The 19,527-nt window shown below is 42.8% G+C and overlaps 1 protein-coding gene across 1 annotated transcript; it reads right to left on the reverse strand.

Annotated features, from left to right (window-relative positions):
* Window positions 1-12,057: 12,057 nt before the first annotated feature.
* On the reverse strand, window positions 12,058-17,305 carry LOC133108071 (extracellular calcium-sensing receptor-like). The gene is made up of 6 exons (XM_061217489.1): window positions 17,181-17,305; window positions 15,219-15,510; window positions 14,022-14,825; window positions 13,614-13,841; window positions 13,217-13,340; window positions 12,058-12,968 (listed from the first exon to the last, which is right to left on the reverse strand). The coding sequence occupies exons 1-6, from the start codon at window positions 17,288-17,290 to the stop codon at window positions 12,058-12,060; spliced, it is 2,469 nt and encodes an 822-aa protein (XP_061073473.1). The 5' UTR covers window positions 17,291-17,305.
* Between the last annotated feature and the right edge of the window lie 2,222 nt (window positions 17,306-19,527).

The raw sequence follows: 19,527 nt of genomic DNA on the forward strand, positions 1-19,527 counted from the left end.
TAGTCACTGTTTAGTCTTTACGAATATTGTGAATCTGTGTTTTTAGATTTGCTTTGTGTAATCGTTTGAATGCATTCGGTTAGTTGGTTACGTGAATAGATTCGCCGTCATTCGCGTTTGCATAGAGTAAGCTACGCAAGTAGTCTCTCTTTCTCACAGCTAACACTAACACTCCCACACTACCCAAGCTAACTACTCAAGCTAGCCACCCAAGCTAGCTACTCCCACCTTTCCTTTGTTCAAGGGACATGCATGCACACACACACACACACATTCCTAACACACCTTATCCTACTAACTTCCCGTTATTTCAACCCCATATATGTTCTGTGTTTGTACGTCTGTTTTATAAATATATTTTATTAAACCCGGGGTCTGTTTTGGTGTCACATAGACATGAGAGCCGAGTCAAATCAGTCTTTCAAAGAACTTCCAACCTTCAGGTTATCGGTATGTTTAATCATTGATATTGGTTATTTTAATTATTAATTAAAATACAAAATTTGGTTAGATATTTCTGATAACAGCATGAGACTGATTACTTTTTGCAGTTATACTGCTACATAACATTAATTGGTGCCCCATTTTCATAGAGAGTAAAATCCCTACGTTATTTGGCGGCCCATGTGAGGACCCTACAGTAATGTGTGGTTATTTGCGTGACTGTCACCTTCCTGTCAGTTTTAACATAACATAACATAAGGCCATGGCGAGAACAGGCCATTCAGCCCAGCAGTGCTTGCCTGTTCCTACCTCAAAGTGTGCCTATTGCCTAGTTTTCCTTAAAGCTAAATTGTATACCATGTCAAGCCAAATTCCGTTTGTGCCATCCGTTCTGTGAACTGAACTCACCCTGAAGAATCGCCTATAATTCACTTTGTTGATATCTTCAATTCATTGAAAAGCCTCTATCAAATCCCCCAAAGTCTCCTTTTACAAAGCTTAAAGAGATTAAGCATCTTAAGTCTATCCTCATAACTAGGTTTGCCACATTTGATTAGTGAAAAACCGAGACAATTGATGCGCAACGCGGGGCGTTAAACCATATTTGCAAATATACTGTGGCGAGCGCTGGCTCCAAAGACTGAGGCAGAGACATAGTGCCGTTTTTCGATTCGCTTGACAGCTTTGTTTTATTAAAACACTCTTATAGTAATGCTCTTCACAGGAACATTTGCAGACTGACAAACTGGTCGGGCGACAGTTGTTTTTAAGAGCAGATCAGACGACTTGTTTGAACACCACATTATGACACACGGCTAGAAGATAACTCCACCCAATTTACACCTGCCCGGGTGAACAACGTCACTGTTTCCAACATGGCTGTGCCCTGTGCACAGCAAAAACATTGAAAATTGCCCTAAGACACATTTTCTAATACAACTTTAAACACGACCGGGTAGCCACAGACTACCCGGTCCCATCCAGCCCAGGTACAGAACCCCAGGCCGTTACAATACTATGTTAACAGTTGGGTTAGCCTTATCCATTCATAAAAGTGCTCTCTTTTTTTTGAGTTGTATGTTGTATATCCTTTTTTTTGCTACTGCTTGTTGCTTGTCTGATTTTGTTTTCTCGTGTTCCTCGTCCGTCTCTCCCCCCACTTTATAAAACCGACAAAATAAAAAAATAAAAAATCCGAAGTATTAGGCGATTACCTCTAGGCTAGTAGCTAGCTGAACTTTCCCACAGTGGGGTCGTTGAAGTGAATGCATGCGCCAGACTGACAGCCTGTGCAGCAGTTGCTAGGTGGTAAGGTAAACTTTCATATTTCTGCTTCCAATTAAAAAGAAGTATAGGCATATAGCCAATCGTCACTGTGTTTTACTCATTTTTACCTGTTTACAGACACGGGATTGGATGTCTAAATGTAAAGAGGAAAAAACAGAATAGCAATATAAGAATCTGGTTTTATTTGGAACTCTGACATTTAGAAGTACAAAAAACCAGGACAATTTGTGTCACGGGAAAGAATAGTCATTCTTTCAAAAAAGACAAAAATCCCGGAAAACCCTACTTTTTCCAGTGCCTCTCAGTGCAGCTCCCAGAACTGCACACAGTACTCCAAATGTGGTCTAACAAGAGTATTAGAGTATAACTTCCTTGTTCTTATACTCAATACTCCTGGCTATGTATCCTAGCATTCTATTGGCCTTTTTTACTGCACCAGCACATTGACTAGAACCTGAAAGGCTTGGTCATCTATTACCCCCAAGTCTTTTTAAACTGAGTACTATCCAATTTCGTAGCCCCCATGAAGTAATCCTGCCTTATATTTGTATTCCCCATGTGTATAACTTCACATTTAGTTGTATTGAATTTCATTTGCCAGGTTTCTGCTATATTCCTGGATTACAGTACATTACATTCATGGCATTTGGCAGACACTCCTATCCAGAGCGACGTACAACAAAATGCAAAGTGCATACCAGTGGAGGCTCCTCCATAGAGGTGGAGGAGGCCTGGCCTCCCCAATAATTTGAGAGAAGAGAGAGATTTAAAAAAAACAATAAATATATTTATTTTATTTATTTATTTTAACAAAAAACATATTTTTTATTTTTTATATTCATATTATTTTAGTTTTGTTCATAAATCTAAATTTTCCCATGGCTAAAACCCAATATTGCAATTGTAAAGCAACAGGCCAGATTTCCCTATCAGTTTGTATTAAGGGAGGCCAGGCCTCCCCTAGGAAATTAGCTTTTCATAGAAGTCAATGTAATGCATTTTTTTTCATGCCAATATGTGATTGGCCAGATCACTGAAAATGGGTGGGCAACGGAGGCCTGGCCTCACCATGCATTGTGTCCAGGGCTGAAAGATTGACATTTTGTTCGTCCAATCACATGCTACTGGTTCATTTGGAATCAACTATCCTTTCCTTTCCTATTCAACACAGAAGCCATTTTGAGAATTCGCTAGTCACTTCATTCAAACAAACACTCGCCATAGTGGCTACGAGTGTCCTATCAACTTGTGCTTTTCAGGAAATTTAGAGAACACCCCTGGCTATCATCCCTGGAGTTTATAGCTCATTTGGCCAAACACTTTTGCTTAAAACTACCTCGGAAGTCGGCGAGATTCTAGCGCAATTTGAGATCTTGGGCTGGAGATATGCAGATTCCAGATACTAGGGAGTGAGAATGACATTCAATAGGTCATGTTAGACACCATTTGGGATTTATTGAACAGTTTTATTTTTAATGTAGTCCATTTCGTTTTATTACAAGTCAATTTAATAATCTTCCATATCAAATTACTGAATTGTTGCTCTGTGAGGAAATTCACTCTAAATACGAATAGAGTGCTGCCCTCTAGTGGATAACGTTAACGTTAGATAAAGCCAACTGGAACCATATTTTTACATATTTTATATTAAATATATTGAATAAAACTACATATGATAAAGAAAGTGTTATCTTATCTTTTTTATATGCTAAACTTGATTAAATTGGTGATTACATGTTGAAGCTGTAGAAGAATGAAAAATGTAAGCTAAACAAAATTGTTTTTAACTACATTATTAAAATTCCTGCCTTTTACACATGTTCACTTGGCATTTATATTACATCCAAATGTCATTTCTCAGCTTAATTATCAGGCAGGCTCATAGACTTACAGCAATGTCATTTCTTCAGGAAGGCACAAGGCTAAGCTCTGCACAATGAATTTCATCAGCCAGAACTTTCTGACTGTAGCTTACACTCCAAATAGTATGCCTTTGGCCAGCACAAAGACAGATAAGAGAACAGGGAATATTCCATCGCGAGTGAAGTGAGCAAGCGGAAAAAAATGGCCTCCTCAATTCTGGAAGTCACCAGCCTCCACTGGTGCATACCCATAACCAGGGATAAGTGCGCTGAAAGCCCCTAGAGGGAAGTACAATTTCAACTGCTACCTGCACAACAAAGATAAGGACCAGGGCCTATTTGATCTTTTTTATTTTTTTATTGTTTTTTTTTAATCGTAATACCGCAACACGGAAATGTATGAGCAAACCGCTTACCTAGACAAACACTGCTTACCTAGCCAAACTAAACATTCTGATACACAAGTAAATCACAGAAAGACAAGAATTAAGGTTTACAGGGAGATGGTGGTTATCCATCCAGCTCTGGATGTAACTCAGCCAAGCAGAGATATAGGCTGAAACCTGTGTATCAGATGGTGGGTATGAGATGTTGGGTATCGTCCGCATAGCAGTGGTAGGATAGACCATGTGCAGTGATAACAGGGCCAAGGGAACGAGTGTAAAGAGAGAAAAGAAGCGGGCCTAGGACTGAGCCCTGGGGAACTCCTGTGGCAAGGGGCTGAGGTGTCGATACTGTACCAGCCCAGGCAACCTGGAAGGAGCGACCAGAGAGGCTACCGTCCTCATGTTGATAATGCGTTTGTCATGTGGTACCTTATCAAATGCTTTCTGGAAATCTAGATACAATATCATTAGCCCTGCTATGATCAAAACTCTTGGTGGAACATCTGTGGAACTACTGAACATTGTGGTCAAAGGTGCGCTCACCTTCGTACATACAGTGAAACGCCGAAGGAGAGGAAGACGCGCTGGTGTGCTTGTGCGTCTCCACCGACGCGGATATCGCACAACGTTACCTGGAATATTTCTCTCTAACTTGCGTTCACTGGGATGAACTTCAGCTACTGTTGGGTAAAAACAGAGGCTTTTCTTCATCTTCTGTTTTGTGCTTCACGGAGACGTGGCTGTGTGGATCGATACCAGACTCTGCGCTGCAGCTGGCAGGCTTCCAACTCTTCAGAGCGGATCGCGACACAGAACTCTCCGGCAAAACGAAAGGCGGAGGTTTGTGCTTTTACATAAACAGTGGCTGGTGTAACGACGTCACAGTGATCCTACAACACTGTTCTCCTGATCTGGAATCTTTTTTCATAAACTGCAAACCCTTCTACTCCCCCCGTGAGTTTGTTTCATTCATACTAGTTTGTTTTTACATTCCACCGCAGGCTAATGTGCGCCGATCAGATACTGTGTGTGGAGCGGACAAAGTTATTGTCCTCAGCGACTTTAAGAGAGAAGAACATCCAGGATCACTGTTACACCACAGCTAGCAGTGCTTATCATGCCGTCCCCCGCACTGCACTGGGACACTCTGACCACGTCATGGTCCACCTGATTCCTGCATAAAGGCAGAAATTAAAGCTCTCTAAACCTGTTGTGAGGACATCAAAGAAGTGGACCAGTGAAGCTGTGGAGGATCTTAAGGCATGTTTGGACTGCACTGACTAGGTTGTTTTCAGGACTGCTACCAACAATCTGGATGAGTACACAGAGGCGGTGACTTCCTACATCAGCTTCTGTGAGGACAGCTGTGTACCATCACGCACCAGGGTGGGTTACAACAACGACAAACCTCGATTCACAGCAGTTAAGGTCAGAGAAGGAAGAGGCATTTAGGAGTCATGACAGAGTCATGTTTAAAGTGGCCAAGTACAAGTTTAGCAAGGAACTGAGAGACGCTAAACGACAGAGAAGCTGCAACACCAGTTCTCAGCCACTGACTCTGCTTCTGTCTGGAAAGGGTTCAGACAGATCACCAACTACAAAACAAAAACCCCCCACTCCATGAACAATTCACGCCTGGCCAACGACCTGAACGAGTTCTACTGTCGCTTTGAAGGTCAATGGGACAGTCCTGACACCATCCCCCATGACACCAGCCACCAGCTCCAGCTCCAGCCCCCCTCCTCCCCCACCTCCTCTATCACAGCAGGAGCCTGGGCCACTCCACAGCTACTCACCTCAGCGACACCTCTGTCCTTACTGGAAAGAGACTGGATCTTCAAGAGGTAGAACCCCCGCAAAGCAGTCGGGCCAGACTCTGTCTCTCCATCCTCCCTGAAGCACTGTGCTGAGCAGCTGTCTCCGGTGTTCACAGACATTTTTAACACCTCACTGGAGACTTGCCATGTACCAGATTGCTTCAAGACCTCCACCATCATTCCAGTCCCCAAAAAGCCAAGGATCACAGGACTGAATGATTACAGACCCGTCGCCCTGACCTCTGTGGTGATGAAGTCTTTTGAGCGCCTTATGCTGTCCCACCTCAAATCCATCACAGACCCCCTCCTGGACCCCCTGCGCCAGGATCCTGTTTGTGGATTTCAGCTCTGCCTTCAACACAATAATGCCAACTATGCTACAGGACAAGCTCTCCCAGCTGAACGTGCCCGACCTGCAGGTGGATCACAGACTTCTAACAGGAGGCAGCATGTGAAGCTGGGAAAACATGTCTCTGACTCCCGGACCATCAGCACTGGTTCCCCCCAAGGCTGCGTTCTTTCCCCTCAGCTCTTCACCCTGTACACCAACAGCTGCACTTCCAGTCACCAGTCTGTCAAGCTCCTGAAGTTTGTGGATGACACCACCCTTATTGGACTCATCTCTGGTGGGGATGAGTCTGCTTACAGGTGGGAGATTGACCATCTGGTGACCTGGTGCAGTCAGAACAACTTGGAGCTCAATGCTGTGAAGACAGTGGAGATGGTTGCAGACTTCAGAAAGAACCCAGCCCCACCCGCCCCCATCACCTTGAGAGACTCCCCTGTCAACATTGTGGAGTCATGCCGCTTTCTGGGAACCATCATCTCCCAGGACCTCAAGTGGGAGTTGAACATCAGCTCCCTCACCAAAAAAGCCCAGCAGAGGATGTTCTTCCTGCGGCAGTTGAAGAAATTCAACCTGCCAAAGACAATGATGGTGCACTTCTACACCTCCATAATTGAATCCATCCTCACCTCCTCCATCATCATCTGGTATGCTGCTGCCACTGCCAAGGACAAGGGCAGACTGCAGCGTATCATCCGCTCTGCAGAGAAGGTGATTGGCTGCAATCTCTCCAGGACCTGTACGCCTCCAGAACCCTGAGGCGTGCAGGAAGGATTGTGGCCGACTCCTCTCACCCCGGACACAGACTGTTAGAAACACCTCTGGCAGGAGGGTGCGGTCCATCAGGACCAAAACCTCTCACCACAGAAACAGTTTATACCCATCTGCAGCTGGCTTCATCAACAAGGCCCAGGGGACCCCCCACTATCACAGAACCGTTACAACCGTTACAGACACGTTACATCAACGCACTGTCCCTGTGATTAATGTCAACTAGGCCCGGGGCCCCCCATTGTCAGACTCTTATCCCGCCCCCATAGACTTTATATTTTATATTTTGCACTTTAATAATACTTCTCACACCCCGCTTCAGCATCATGTTGTAAATTTTTATCTTTTATTTTTTTATTTATTACATTACATTCCACCTCATTTTTATATCTATGTTTCTATTTTTTGTATTATTCTTTATGTTGTCTGCATGCACCCACATACCACAGCAAATTCCTTGTAGGTAAAAACTACATGGCAAATAAAGTGAATTCTGATTCTGATTCTGATTTGACAATCTTTTAGCTTTCAGGACAGTGCCAGAGACCACATAATAAATCAATCAGAAAATAAATAAGTAATATGTACTTACTTTGCAGTCACTTCAGTTATGTTCAGTACATGCATCTTGAAGGTTATTTTGTCCATATAAACGTTTTTATAATCCAAAATGCTTCCGTTTGTATGCAAGCTAAATATGTTTTCTTTGATAGCCACTATTTTCCATTGATGCGTATCCATGTAAAAACAAGAGCAAAATATGTGAAGGAGGTGCTCTGTTGCACAGCTAACCAGTAGTTGAAAAATAACCGTGATGTAGAACGTTTTACCTTCTCAAATATGATGTTGGTTGAACAGAGCACGCGATTGACATGAAACTGGTCTGTTGTAATCTGAGGTGAAAGAAGGTGTGTATGGGGGTGTGCAATGCGATCTACAGCAGGCTATTTACAGCAGGCTCGCTTGTTTCTGATCAGGTGAAAGCATCACGTAACAATCAACCCCACGTCACAACAGACCCCGATCTCCCCTAAAGTTACATAATGTGTTAACTAGCTAGCTAGCTATATCTATATATGTATATATGTATATATATATATAATGTAACTTTACAATAGCTTCCCATATTCATAGATAACGCTTGCTAGCTAGCTAACGACAGTGTTACCCGTCTAAACTGAGCAATTGGGGGAGAAGGGCCTTCGTCAGGGAGGTGACCAAGAACCCGATGGTCACTCTGTCAGAGCTCCAGCATTCCTCTGTGGAGAGAGGAGAACCTTCCAGAAGGACAACCATCTCTGCAGCAATCCACTAATCAGGCCTGTATGGTAGAGTGGCCAGACGGAACCCACTCCTTAGTAAAAGGCACATGGCACCCCGCCTGCAGTTTGCCAAAAGGCACCTGAAGGACTCTAAGACCATGAGAAACAAAATTCTCTGGTCTGATGAGACAAAGATTGAACTCTTTGGCGTGAATGCCAGGCGTCATGTTTGGAGGAAACCAGGCACCGCTCATCACCTGGCCAATACCATCCCTACAGTGAAGCATGGTGGTGGCAGCATCATGCTGTGGGGATGTTTTTCAGGAACTGGGAGACTAGTCAGGATTGAGGGAAAGATGAATGCAGCAATGTACAGAGACATCCTGGATGAAAACCTGCTCCAGAGCGCTCTTGACCTCAGACTGGGGTGACGGTTTATCTTTCAGCAGGACAACGACCCGAAGCACACAGCCAAGATATTTAAGGAGTGGCTTCAGGACAACCCTGTGAATGTCCTTGAGTGGCCCAGCCAGAGCCCAGACTTGAATCCGATTGAACATCTCTGGAGAGATCTGAAAATGGCTGTGCACCGACGCTCCCCGTCCAACCTGATGGAGCTTGAGAGGTGCTGCAAAGAGGAATGGGCGAAACTGCCCAAAGATAGGTGTGCCAAGCTTGTGGCATCATATTCAAAAAGACTTGAGGCTGTAATTGCTGCCAAAGGTGCATCAACAAAGTATTGAGCAAAGGCTGTGAATACTTATGTACATGTGATTTCTTAGTTTTTTATTTTTAATAAAAGATTTAAAAAAAAAACTTCTTTCATGTTGTCATTATGGGGTGTTGTGTGTAGAATTTTGAGGGGAAAAAAAAGAATTTATTCCATTTTGGAATAAGGCTGTAATATAACAAAATGTGGGAAAAGTGAAGCGCTGTGAATACTTTCCGGATGCACTGTATATATATATAAAGCCTAAGATAAACCTGAGAGTAATAGTTTTATCTAGCTAGGTCACTAATAAGTTTATATAACTAGCTAAGAATACCAGAATTATAATTTATATTTCTGTGACTTATCAGACAAATAAATATTACTATTACTTCTATACTTTATCTAGCTGGCTAAATGATAGAAGTGACAGTAATATTTATTTGTCTGAAAAGTCACAGAAATATTAAATATCTTGATGAAATATATATATATGATTTTGGTTTTCGAGTTATTTGAGCAGTTTAAGATTTATTGAGCTAAATAACATTGCTTACAGAACTTTCAGGCTGTTCTGTTACTCGAGCCGTGCCAAATGAGATGTCTCTCATGGCTTGTGTGATGGCGCCCTCTAGTGTAACTGAAAATGTCTATCAGAACTACAGTAAGTATAGTTAGTCAACGTCAACTTTCTTTTTTATTTACTTGCACAATGGTACTTAATCTAAAACGTATGTATTATGTATATATATGTAAATATATATGACATATGAAATAACAGTAAGCTACTGAATGTGACCTGTTTTATGCAAATAAAAAACGGCAAAAAAGTTTTACGTTATCCCTGTGCTACACTAAATTTTTTAGCATGAAATTGTTTTACTTCATTTATATTTCACATGTTGTGACAAACAGATTGAACATCGGACAGAATGGCTCTCAGATTGTGCTGCACCTGAGACAGACAGAATAAACATGTTGGAATTGATTTTCTTCTGTAATCTGTTGAAAATAAGTCATTTTCAGTGAAGAACAATTGATTTAAGGTTCTGAGTTCCAAAAGAGAACATTATCCAAAATATACCATTTGGATATGGTATGTTTTACATTTTCCCTAGAATATTTATTTTGCTTTTTGTGTGTACCAAAAAATGTGTTTATACTTCCCCCTCCCTGCCCCCCCAGCAACAGATCGAGAATATCATAAAAATAAGTATACAGTGATCACAATAATACCATCTTGTATATTAATATATTCATTGAGGTCAATTGATTGAAGTTTTTCTCAAATACCAAACCCCCATCAACAAGTCAAACACATTCCATCATTTCACATGCTATTTATTATTCAAAAGCAGGCTGGCTCCTTATTTATAAGAATACAGAATAATAATAAAATATTTTGTGAATGTATTTAGATGCTCACTGATATAAAATGGGGCCTCTTGTGTTGTCAATGGTGTTTTCCTTGGATATATTCACTCAGACGAGAGATTCCTTGTAACACCTCCAGAGCAAGTCCTCTATTTAAAGGTAGGCATTGCAAAATAAATTTTGGGTTGTAAAACGTCAACCTTTTTTGGTGTAAAATCTGCCAAAGCGCAACAGACTTTTGTTACCCAGGCAAATAAATGCTGTGGTGTCTTATGCAGGCCTAACAAATTATCCACTGTTGGAAATGTAATGTCATTAGATAAAATGCTTTTTAGTCGTCACCTCGATAACATGCCCATAGTCGCGTCTCAGTTTTGACTGGTGTTTGGCACAGTTAATAACAGCTGACACAGAGACACCCGACATACGTTTCAAAGTCTCAGAAACATGGGGGGAAACAAAAAAACAGAAATTCTGGTTGTATTGCTCATGTCTGTCACAAATGTTGTTGGCAGCTAACGTTAGCTAATACACACCAGATGCTCATCAGCGGCCGTATAGAGAAAGACAATGATGCCTTCAGAAACATGAAACAATGAAACATAGTTTTGGGGGGAATGTTATAGTAATAGGGTTTCCGATAACGTTAGCTTGCTAGTTTGCACTGCTTATTCATAAACGGTAGGCATTTATATAGCGCCTTTATCCAAAGCGCTGTACAATTGATGCTTCTCATTCACCCATTCATACACACACTCACACACCAACGGCGATTGGCTCCCATGCAAGGCACCGACCAGCTCGTCAGGAGCATTTAGGGGTTAGGTGTCTTGCTCAGGGACACTTCGACACAGCCCGGGGGGGGGGGGGGGGGGGGGGGACCGAACCGGCAACCCTCCGACTGCCAGACAACTGCTCTTACTGCCTGAGCCATGTCGCCCCATGTTAATGATGTTGCCGAGCTAACGTTAGGAAGCAACATCGTGAGGGGGGTTACGTTAGCTAGCTTGACCACATCGTAGAAATCATATGAATAAAACAATTTTGTTCACTACATTGTCACCAGTAATGATTGATCCATCCTACAATATTCCTTACAGCATGTGCAGAATTTAGGTATGGTGAGGCAAAAAGCAGTTAGGAGTAATCTTGGCAAAGCAGGCTAAATTTAAACATGCTCTCTTTACTCGCTTTCCTTGAGCCTCAATAAAAAAACTGCAACTAAAAGTGTGTGATATATGTACATATTTATTAATTCATATGAAAAACAATTATGCATGGTAATGCACCTATGCATGTGTTTTAGCATGTCCATACTGTTAGTGTATATGTGTACATTTGTGTGTTCATTTGTTGCTCTACGTACATCTGAGTCAGTGTATCAGTTCCAAGGAGTATATATATTAACAAGAGAAATATTATCTTTTGGCGGTAGGGAGGATGTATTTGCTGATTGAGCAACTGCATTTAGTTCAATATAAAGAGATGTTGTCTGACAGGAACAGTCCCTTTTATCGACACTGTACAAGGTTTCATGCACAGCTCAGGATCCTCCACCTACCACAGCCAATACATGTGGGAAAGAATGAATAATTTCAGGGGTAAAGCTCACCATATCACACTGAATGCTTCTTTTACACTTAATAAAAGCAATTTTGCACAATTAAAATCCATGACAAATATTTATTTTTTACATTAAGATAAATGCATGGCATTGAATTTACATAATTTCAGCCATATTCAAAACAAATAGATTACTAGATTTAACTTTCAACTTGAATAGATAACTTGGATCTAATTTACTTCTTTGCAGACTCTCTGCCCATCAAGGCCTTCTTGGTGTTTTTCTCTGGATGAAGCAGTATGATGAAGCATTTTGGTGCAAATATTGCTCCCAGGAGCCCAAAACTGGAGGCCAGGATGGCAAATATCTCCACTGCATCTGAGTACTTTCCTGGAGAGCTGACATAGGCAGGGATAAAGGTGATCCAGACAGCACAGAAGATGAGCATGCTGAAGGTGATGAACTTGGCCTCGTTAAAATTGTCAGGCAGATTCCTTGCCAGGAAGGCCAGCAGGAAGCTGACGGCTGCCAGCAGACCGATGTAGCCAAGCAGGGCACTGAACCCGGCGATCGACCCTACTGCACACTGATAGATGATCTTGGAGTTCTGGGAGTGGGTGTTTTTGTAGGGAATCGGTGACGCAGCAGTCAGCCATACCACACAGATGACTGCCTGGATGACAGTGAAGGCCAGCACAGTGCCCCTCTGCTGCTGCACGCCAAACCACTTCATCGCATTCCCACCCGGCCGTGCAGCCCTGAAGGCCATCACCACCACAATGGTCTTGACCAGGATGCAGGCGATGCTGAGGGCGAAACTGATCCCGAACGCGGCATGCCTAAGCTGGCAGGTCCACCTTTCAGGCTGGCCAATGAACAGCAAGGAGCACAGGAAGCACAGTGTGAGTGACAGCAGCAGCAGGAAGCTCAGCTCGGAGTTGTTGGCTTTCACCACCGGTGTATTCCTGTGCCGGGCAAACACGGATAGGGTAACTGCACAGATGCATGCCCCCAACACCGAGATGGTTGTCAGGGAGATCCCCAGGGGTTCCTGGAAGGAGAGAAACTCGATTTCCTTGGGCACACAGTGGTCACGAAGTTGGTTTGACCAAAAGTCCACTGGACACCTGTAGCACTCGCGGGAATCTGTGACAGAGGAGTGGAAACTAATAACACACCTGCAGCGTAAAAGCAGGGGGAGGGGGGAAAGGTTTCTTGCATTTAAAAGAGGCCTCAGATGAGAGTGAGTTCCAAAAGAAAAAGACCCAGCAGTTTCACCCTATGTGATTTCGACTTAGATTACATCAGACTGTATGAGGTCCTGAGGTAGCTGATCAACTCACCAGGACATCTTTTGTCACTGAAAATTTTCTCTGCTGTGTGGGTGAACTGACCTGTCTGGTTGCTGATCTCCCCATCTGCGCAGGGCAGGCAGTCAAAGCAGCATACTGGCTCGCCCTTCCTTATCGCTTTCCTGGTGCCTGGGGGGCAGGGCTCACTGCAGATGGAGCGTGGGGGCTGGCGGAAAATTTCATTATAAGAATAGCACCATTCTTTATATCTATGACACAGTTCTGTAAATCAGCACATGCATTATTGAGTGTTCTTTACTTGAGACCAAGTGCTGTATATGTGCCTGAGTAAGTATGTATATATCTGCTGCCTAAGCAGAGCTATTGAAGTTTACATATTAAATACGAGCAAGGCACTGACCATACTGAGTCCAACTGAATGAAATCCTGACATAGAGTACAGCACAAATTCTGTAAGTAAAGAGGGAGAGGGGCTCACTTTATGTGATTCAAAGTTCCAGAAGATGTTTTCTTCCTCCAGTCGGAGTTTCTGTCCAGGAGGAGCAGATTCATCAAACAGCCCAACCGTCATGGTCTTGATGGTCCCGTCTGCTGCCCTCTGCCAGTTCATCACATCGTAGATGGCCAGGGCATCACCATTTTTGTCAAAGGACACTTGGTCACCGAAGCTGGTGGTAAAATTAACCCTTTGCAGGTAAGGCACCAGCTACACAGAGGGCAAACAGAGCAGGACTCATAAGAGAAATAGAATGAACATTACGAATGTTAAAAAGATGTTAGCAGAATGCAACCACATGCTGATGGGGAGATGGGGGCATTATAGGAGGGAAAACAACCATCATCAGATGCAAGGTGCTGTACATCATATTAGAAATGACCACTTCACCTGCCAGGGTTGCAGAGTGTGTAGTTCTGCACAGGAATGTCCTGGGAAGGGCCCTGTCCCAGGCTTGCACCCCAGCAGATCATGCAGGGCATGTGCCAGAGAGTACACCGCTTTGTAAACGTTGTAAGAGTGCCGGAGCGCTGACACATCACTGTATGCCGACTCTGTGCCCTCCAGACTCTCCTCTCCTGTGCACACCTTGTCCAGGGAGTCTGCTTTGAACTTACAGCTGAACATCGCCTCCCAGAACATGCTCACCATGTTGTTGCCAGGATCTAAATCAGGGCGGAGACTAAACAGGAAGTCCTGAAGTCCTGGGATATCTCCCCTGCGGATCACAATGCCCAGGGTCCCGCCCAAAAAGGGCAACAGCTGGCTTGTATGGAAGACACTTGAAGTGGCCCAGGCCTCACTAGCGATCCACTGCCGTTCAGTCAGGTTCTGCAGGGCTATCTCCTCAGTGAGGGGCAATAGGTACGCCCCCGGAGAGAATGCCACCACCACCCTTGCCGTGGAGCGGCGGATGATTCCTACGATCTGCCGGATCTTGGCTCGGTCATTGTCATGGGGCAGCATCTCAGAGAAGGCCACACATCCAAAACGGCTGACCTCCTGGTGAAAGGATTGGGCTGCGTGCACCCCATAATCATCATCGCTGAACAGGAGGCCCACCCACTTCCAGCCATACCGCTCCAGGATCTGCACCATGGCTCTGACCTGGAAGGCATCACTGGGGATGGTTCTGAAGAAGGAGGGATACTGCTGCCTGTCACTCAGGCAGGAACATGTGGCAAAGTAACTCACCTGGGGGAAGACAAAAGATATTGAGGCACTAAGAGTATAGAGAAGCACCTCCTGAACCACCTCTATTTTGTGGCATCCTCCTTTACCATAGGAATCAATAAAGCATCTATCCCTTGCACAGTGACCAGAGACATGAAGGTAAGGTCACGGGCAGGCCATTTGTAATTGTATTGGATGGCAAAATGATAATCTGAACTGTAATTTCTTCTTCTAATTTCACCCTGATACAGTTTCACAAATACACATATTCATGAGACGGATATTACAGAGTCTAGACAGCCATACACAAATTTAACTACAAAGTTCCATCATGATTATATTCAATACCCCCCTCCTGTGTGATACAGACAGCTAAAAAGGGCAGCTGGACTGTGAACCTCCTTCATACTGTACCATGGGAACACGGAATAGGCCCAGCACACTGGAGATGGCGATGGAGTGGGTGGAGCCTGGATCACCCACGATGCCCAGAACCGGGGGTGACCCTGTGCATCTCATGTCAGAGAAGGACTCCTCTGTCCCACTGAGCAGTGCTGTGGCTGCACGGAACGCGACGGCAAGCTTCAAACAGTTGTCATAGAGATGGAATCCCAGGGTGATATTGGGCAGCAGGTTGGGATTTCTGTTGATTTCCTCAATTGCAAAGGCCATTGTTATTGCTCCTTGGAACCCTCGAAAACTAATCCTGAAATAGGAGAGGTGGAAACTGGACGATGAAGATTTTTTTGGTCATTTTGTCAAATATAAAAATTGTATGAATGGATTAAACTGTTAATGATGTAGTATTCATGCAGATATTTCACAAACAAACAGAAACAAATATATGATGGATGTAGTAGTGTAAAGTATGTGGTCACATATAACTGTATTATATTGCGTAGATTTGTTCTGGATGTGCTGATGAGACATATCTGAAAATATTGTCACTTTTTAAACTCATTTACCACAATTCTATGAAATTTATATGTACATAAACCCTCACCAAGCACTTTTTTACTTTATTACACCGACTTATTCATGCATTTATCTAATCAGCCAATTGTGTGGCAGCAGTGAAATGCATACAATCATGTAGATACAGGTCAGGAGATTCAGTTAATGTACACATTAATGATCAGAATGAGGAAAAAATGTGATGAAAGTGACTTTGACCATGGACTGATTGTTGGTGGCAGACAGAGTGGTTTGAGTATCTCAGAAACTGCTGTTCTCCTGGGATTTTCACACACACTAGTCTCTAGTTTGCAAAGAATGGTGCAACAAACAAAACAAAAAATCCAGTGAGCAGCAGTTCTGCAGACAGAAACACTGTGAGACGTCAGAGGTGAATGGCCAGACTGGTCAAAGCTGACAGGAAGGTGACAGAAACACAAATAAGAGCAGAAGACACAACGCATCATAATTCTAAGTGGATAGGCTAGAGCAGTAGAAGTAAAAGAAAGAAAGAAGAAGAAGTCTAATAAATACCAAATAAAGTGCTCGGTGAGCATATATAGACACATTTGGAAGAGAGTTTTCAGCACTACTGACATTTCATTTCATACACAAGTAAATTATCTATTGAAGTTGTCGAACGTTTTGTTTGGTCTGTGAGTCTAGCATACATATTTGGTCTGTGAGTCTAGCATACCTCTTACCTCTACTATGCTGTAACAACCGAAAACACATTAGCATTTCACTCCATTGTTATTTTTTGTTTCCATTTCATATCAAAACATTTAGCTAGAGATGTTCAAATTTGTCATGTGAATGTCATGGGCTATCAGTCCTAGTATCCATAACTTTGTATTTACATGTAGGTACACAAGGTTAATTCGTAATAATCACTTTCACCAATTGGGTAAATTAGGTATTCTGGAAATATCAAACTGTGGATGGGTATTTTAGGAGTAAACATGTCATGAAGGAGAAAATGTGAAGTTAACACTTAACATTATAGTGCTCTGATTCCTACGCAATATATACATGTAAACACAGTGTCACAAATGTTGTCATTTTTCATTATCACAGTGTACCTACACTGTTATCATGTTAACCCTAACCATCCCGCTATGTATTTAATTTTTTTATGTAGTCATCTAACAATGAGTAAATTTATGTTACACTGTACTTAAATAATTGAGTTAACAGAGCAATGTGCTAAGTGTTAAATGCAATGTGAAATTTGGTACTGGAAAGGGGTCTAGAGAACAGGTTAAATTTTAGGCCTAATAATTATTATTTAGCAAATGTTACACCTTTCCAGCCCCCCGAAAACAATTCACGTGGGTCATCGATTTTGGTCTGAAAATATGGAAAAGACTGAAAAATCACATCCCTGCTGGTTGTCTGATGTCTGGGAGCAGAGTGACTCACCTCTCACATCTCGGCTGGTCTGGCTTGGCTGTGAAAGACAGGTCAGGGAACACTGTCAGGAAGTGCACCTCAAACAGCCCCCCAAGAATCACGTCCCCCTTGCGGTACATCCCATTCAGACTGAAGCGCTCCCGTAGTCGGCAGGCTGTCTGAGGAGCAGCAGAGGCGCAGGCCAGGGCCAGGTTCAGACACAAAGAGAGTACAGGCCTCATCTCTGCCACAGACTTCCCCCAATTCACTGCCTGGCATCCACATCACACTTTTATAGAATACACAGCCCTGCCCCCTCTGGAGACCAGTGCTTTCAGTCACATTGTGCCGGTCTTTAACCCTTCTGAAGAATACTGCTGGGCACCACTGGGGTGGTGCTCCACTGGCTTGGTCAGGTCAGAATTTTTTTTTAATTAGTTTTGTGATTACAGTTAAAATTGCAGAGTGATTCAATTCTACTAAAAGTCAAATATTGTCAATTTTACTGCACAAAACTTACTGCAAACTGCAAACAACAATATTAGCACAATCCCAATGGACTCCATAATGTAATCTCAGTATGTAGGATTAACTTTACTTCAGGATGAATTGGTGTTGGTGAGGCAGTATTATTGGAGGGGCATCATTTCAAACCCCTTTTTCAAATTTCTCTGCTTTCAGGTTACTTCCATATTCTGCGAACAATTTCATATATAGTTTTGTCATAACAAGCCCATTCCAGATCTTAAAAACTGACCCTCACTTATCAGTGTTGCTGCAATGTAATTGTATTTAGGTGAATTTAAAGTAAACTTCCTCTGTAATGTGTGTTTTTATGTTATTGTTGGTGCTGTTCAGAGGAAAGAGCCTCAACTGCAGGTCCATTCCTGAGATGTCATGTACAATACACAAAGCAGCCTGTAGATGGCAATCGCATGCAGCAGGTGACAGTCCTGTTACTCCCTACATCAACTCACAGGGCTCATTCCAATCCAAATTTTTCTCTTTAGTTGCCCCTAGCTCCACCCATCAGGAGAGGCTTGGAAAAGATTAAAGGAAAATAAATAAAGACAGGGAAATTCAATTGATTGGAATGAGCACACTGTCCTGGTGTGTATTTCTGGCTAATCAGTACCAGTCATTACACAGGAGAAAATAAAATTCTAGTATATGGATTTGGGGCCTAGAATTGATGATCCCTGCCCTACAAAACCACACTTGGCCCTGGTGCTTGTTCCACAAGTTATCTCTTTGTCAGCCCCTTCTTTTTCAGAATTTTAGACATGGAACATAACTTTTAATGTTTCAAATTATATCCTGTTAATTCTTCTGAGAATTAACAGAAAAACTATTCAAGCTGGACTAGCAGCACAGATCCTTTGCGCCCGTGTCATCAACTTAGGTGCACGTCTAGGTTTGCCAGTGCAGTGACCATTTAAGAAGACACTTATGTGTTTTGTTTGTCTTCTTCAGGTATGTGGTTCCATATAATTTGTAGATGTGTGCTAAGAGTGTTTTAGCCAGTGACTGCCTGAGCACTGTCGCATTTCATGCTGTGTCCAGTAGGTGGTGCCGATTTACAACTTAAATCATGTTTTAATTTGGTTTTCATTTAATGTAAGTTTAATTTTGTCCTTTTGATATAGGAGACATGTATTTTATGTAAATGTTGCAAAAAGCGCAGCAGATTCAAGTCTCTCTGCTGAGGGTTTGCCAGTGCAGTGACCATTTAAGAAGACAATTATGTGTTTTGTTTGTCTTCTTCAGACAATAAACGGTCAAAAAGGCAGTTCCTGAATTTCACTCAGTCTCTGACTGATTGACTACTGTTACAAGAGCAGACCATTCAGTCCAGCAATGCTCGCCTTAGTAGTGTACCTACTGCCTAGTTTTCCTGAAAGCTAAATTGGATCTAACACCGTATCAAGCCAGGTCTTGACAATCTCCAGTGTTTCTGCCTTCACTGGCAAGCTATTCCACACATTGACCACTGTGTGAAAAAGCGCAATGTGAAACAATATTTCCTAATATCTGTACGGAATTTCTCCTTCGCCAATTTCCATTTGTGCCATCTTGTTCTGCTAACTGAACTCACCCTGACGAATCGCCTATAATTCACTTTGTTGATCTCTTTAATTCGTTTAAAAGCCTCAATCAAATCCCCCCTAAGCCTCCATTTACTAAGCTTAAAGAGATTAAGCATCTTAATTCTATCCTCCTCACTCTTATCTTTAAAACATGGAATCAATCTGGTTGCCCTTCTCTGAACTTTTTCCAGTGCCTCTATATCTTTCTTATAGTGCGGCTCCCTGAACTGCACACAGTACTCCAAGTGTGGTCTAACAAGAGTATTAGTGTATAACTTCCTTGTTCTTGT

This window comes from Conger conger, chromosome 13 (assembly GCF_963514075.1).
Source record: "Conger conger chromosome 13, fConCon1.1, whole genome shotgun sequence".
NCBI lineage: Eukaryota > Metazoa > Chordata > Actinopteri > Anguilliformes > Congridae > Conger > Conger conger.